General features: G+C 53.1%; 1 protein-coding gene across 1 annotated transcript; it reads right to left on the minus strand.

The window, feature by feature from the left end:
• Positions 1 to 791: 791 nt before the first annotated feature.
• LOC104075819 (cytochrome P450 1A4-like) lies at positions 792 to 3840 on the minus strand (the record flags this gene model as incomplete). Its single annotated transcript, XM_009576467.1, has 6 exons — positions 792 to 1098; positions 2315 to 2401; positions 2809 to 2932; positions 3021 to 3110; positions 3380 to 3506; positions 3733 to 3840. Coding segments are annotated over 6 exons (843 nt in total), but the record flags the coding sequence as incomplete, so codon positions are not given.
• Positions 3841 to 3848: the final 8 nt, after the last annotated feature.

Genomic DNA, 3848 nt, shown 5'->3' on the forward strand with positions numbered 1-3848 from the left:
CCTTTGATATTTTCCAGGAGGCTTCTTGTTAGGAGTTTAGCTAATATCTCAATTTGTGAACAGCACTACTTATGCATATATATATTTTATTTCTTTTCTAGTAGGGTGTCACCAAGGACTGGTAGAAACACTCAGGGATTCATTTCGTGAATTTACATTCAGGGAATTTGTCTGTGCGAGGGTGCACCCAGAACGGGTCCACTCGAGACGGGTGCTGGTGCAGGCGTAGGTCTGGCACCTGCATCGCCCCGAGAGCCCTTCAGCAGGCGGCTGGAGCAGCGGGGAGAGCCCGTCCCCACTGGCACAAGGAGCTGAAGGCTTGAAAGACTTCCACCCCGTGGGAGAAGGTTTCTCAGGGAGGAACCTGCAGGTTTATTCCTATTCGGTGGATGAAGGGAGCTGCCCACGGTGGCTCCAGCTCTGCCTGCGACACCGGGCAGGGCGAGGACACCCCTACCGACATCCCACACCTCTTCTCCCAGCCCAAAGCATCCTTCTCCCCGCCGCAGGGCTGCGGTCCCCCTGGACCTCCCCGGGAGGGATGAGCGGGCTGGAGCTCTGGTGAGCTTTTCTGCAGGCAAGGGCGATGGAGCTGGCTAGGGGGGCTGCGAGGAGCCCCACAAAGCCGGCTCTATCCCTCCCTGCTCGCATTGACATGAGCTGAACAAGCCTCCAGTGAAGCAACACAGTGAGGGGCTGTGTTGGCTTCTAGAGAGCATTAGCAAAAGCAGGCTGAGTGTCTGACTCCAAGGGCTGGCTTTCTTCTGCAAAGTGATGCTTCCTCCCACGGCTTATGGAGAGTTCTTCATGGGAAAACGCTTCTTAATCTGGAAGCACTCACACTTCTTGTATTTCATTGTCAATCCGTACTGAGGAGTGATGTCCACCTCCTCCCCGGGGCGGAGGCTGAACTCCAGCTGCTGCAGCATGGTGGCCAAGAAGAGGAAGATCTCCCACCGGCCGATGGACTCCCCAATGCATCGCCTCTTCCCCAAACCGAAAACCATCATTTTGTCGCTCTCTGTCCTGCTTATTTCGGTCCCCGTGGCATTGAGGAACCGCTCGGGGTTGAAGGTTGAGGGGTCCTTCCAAAGCTTCCTGGAGCAGAAAGGAGACACACCTGAGGAAGCCGTTTTCACCCACCGTGATGGGGACAGCAGTCAAAAAACTCCTCGCAGAGAGAAGCATTGCAATACTTTCTCATTTCACCATCCAAAAACTTTGGCAACCTCTATCCCTGATCTAAAATGCCAGCTGTGTGTCAGACCCCATCAACTCAGTCTATTGAAACCTCTATTTCAAACTCAGATTTGTGTTTGCCTGTGCAGATACCGGGGCTGGATTTAATTCAGCCTGTAATATCTAGAGGTCCTGCCCTGTCAGCTGAAAGGAGAAAAAGAAAATCTGTGCACAGAAATCAGTCAGCACCTCTTAAAAAGGAAGGATGGAGACCTGAGGGTTTTCCCACCTTGAATCCTCCCAGCAAAACTTCCCAGCGTGGGAAGTGCCACGTGGGATTTTCCAGTGCCTTAGATGAGAGTTTCTGCTTGGATATGGGGAATTCTCTCTGGCCCTAAAGACAGGCTTCCCATTGCAATGCTCACCAGCGTATGCAGGAGCAGAAGGAATATTGCAATATTTCTGCGTCATTGGGCTATTTGGATGCAAAGGTCTTGAGCTCTGATCCAAAATACCTGATCTGGGAACCACCTTCTGTGTCAATCTTTAGTCAACCTACGCCCCCCGGGAGGGTCTCTACTGGAAAGCAGTGGAGGGGTAAGATGGGGCTTTGGTTTCCAGATCCCCTTTCATTCACCAAAGCTGATTATCAGCAATAATGACCCGAGCCTATTGAGTTGAATGAGAGCCACGTCAGGATATTTTTCTCCCTGAAAGAGGGAACCAGGCGGTTCCCGTTGAGCACATCCAGAGCCGTCAACCCGGATCACAAGGGCTGCTTGGCAGGAGGACGTACCGATTCCTGATTATTCAGCAGCCCAAGCTGCAACCCTCGCACGTACATGGAAAGTCCAGTGCGTTGAGGACATCACCACATTACTGCACATGAATTGGGTAAGCCCTGGTGTTGGGGAGTTGCTGAACCAGAGACCAAGTCAACCCAGAGCAGCTCCATGCCCAGGAGAGTCAAGACTGGGCTCAGCATCAAACCCACGCAATTTTTGGTTCAATCTGCCTTTTCCTGCCTTCTCGACCCATTTGGCTTTTGGGATGTTGCTCTACAGGATCAGAGCGATCTTAATGCCGAGCAAAGCCATCACAGCCTGGATAAGCACGGGGGATTTGGTATACTCACTCATCGTGATTCACTTGCCACTGGTTGATAAACACGCAGGTATCCTTGGGGATGTAAAAGCCATTCAACACCGTCGCTTTGGTCGTACTGAAAAAAATGCGATGGAGGGGAAGAGAAGTTAAGAGGAGACCCACAGCTTCATGTCCTAGAGGTGTTTCATTTTCAATGCCCTATTTGTACTCTTAGGACTGGCTAGGAAATACCCCAATTTGGGAGACTAAATAGTCTAGGTTAAAACTTTTCCTCAAGCAGAAAGATTCCAGTTTCAGGAAGCTGGATGAGTTGTGATGTGGTTTTCTCCCAAGGCAAGGGGAAACATAAACCCAGGGGTGTAAGCCATGACCCACCATCCCTCCCGTACCAAAGGGTCTGGAGTGAAACTGCCCTCAAAGCGATTTCCCCACAGCAGGGATCGATTCCCAGGCCTAAATGGCACCTCCCAGAAAACCACCCCAAAAAAACCCCGAATAACATGTGAGCTGCTCCAGCCTTACCTGTGCGGGATGGTGAAGGGCAGGAAGGAGGAGTGCCTGAACATCTCCAGGATAAAGGCTTCTGTGTAGGGCAGCGTGCCTCGGTCCGACAGCCGCGGTCTCCTCTCCCGGCCGATGGTCTGGTCTGCGGGAGGTCGAGAGGAGGGAGCGGGTTGGGGTCAGCCCTCGCCAGAGAGGTTTTGGCCCCGGAGGCAGCGGGCTCATGGACTCACCTAGTTCTTCCTGGATCTTCTTCTGGATGTCGGGGTACAAGGCGACGTACATGAGGCTCCAGGATAAGGCAGTTGCCACAGTGTCGAAGCCTGGATGGACATGAAAAAGGCTTTTAGCTACCAAAAGAAGACAGGCGAGCAGGTATTTACAGACCCTATCACTCTAGATGTTAGCCATAGAGCAGTTCCCCATCAGCTGTCACTGAAAAGCCATCTGCTCTGGTCACTGCTCAGGAGAGCGCCCATGAGCCCAGCAGCAGCTCCAAACACCCAAGCATGGCCAAGGTCTCACCCCGACGGCCCCGGTTCCCCCACCCAGCCTCCCAGCAGAGAGGCTTTACCCTCAGAAATGTTCTCACCTGCCCCAAAGAGGTCGTTGACGATATTGATGATCTTCTCATTGGAGAGCGGGACGTGGGCATCCTCCCCTACGCTCTTCTCCTTGCAGTGCTCAATCAGCGAGTCCGTGATGTCCCGGATGTGCTCCTGGGGAAGAGCCAGTGGGTCAGGGACATCATGGACACCCCAGGCTGGGGAAACCTCCTGCAGCCAGTGCCAGCTCCTTGGGAGGATTAACTACAGACTGGAGAGCTCCAAGGAGCTTTCCTGGGCAGAGGTGGGGGAACAGGGGAGTACCCTCTTCTCCCCACGGCCAGGCAGGCAGACAATTGTAGGCATCTCCACCTTCATCCAAGAGCATCCAAGCTCTTACCTTATCAAAGCTGGTGTAATGCTCCTGGACAATTTTTTGCACAAAGAAGCTGAAACGCCTGTTGATGTCCTTGAAGAGCTCCATGGTGCGGCTGGGAAGATACCGGAGCACGGGGA

Source organism: Fulmarus glacialis, unplaced genomic scaffold (assembly GCF_000690835.1).
Source record: "Fulmarus glacialis isolate BGI_N327 unplaced genomic scaffold, ASM69083v1 scaffold2574, whole genome shotgun sequence".
Taxonomy (NCBI): domain Eukaryota; kingdom Metazoa; phylum Chordata; class Aves; order Procellariiformes; family Procellariidae; genus Fulmarus; species Fulmarus glacialis.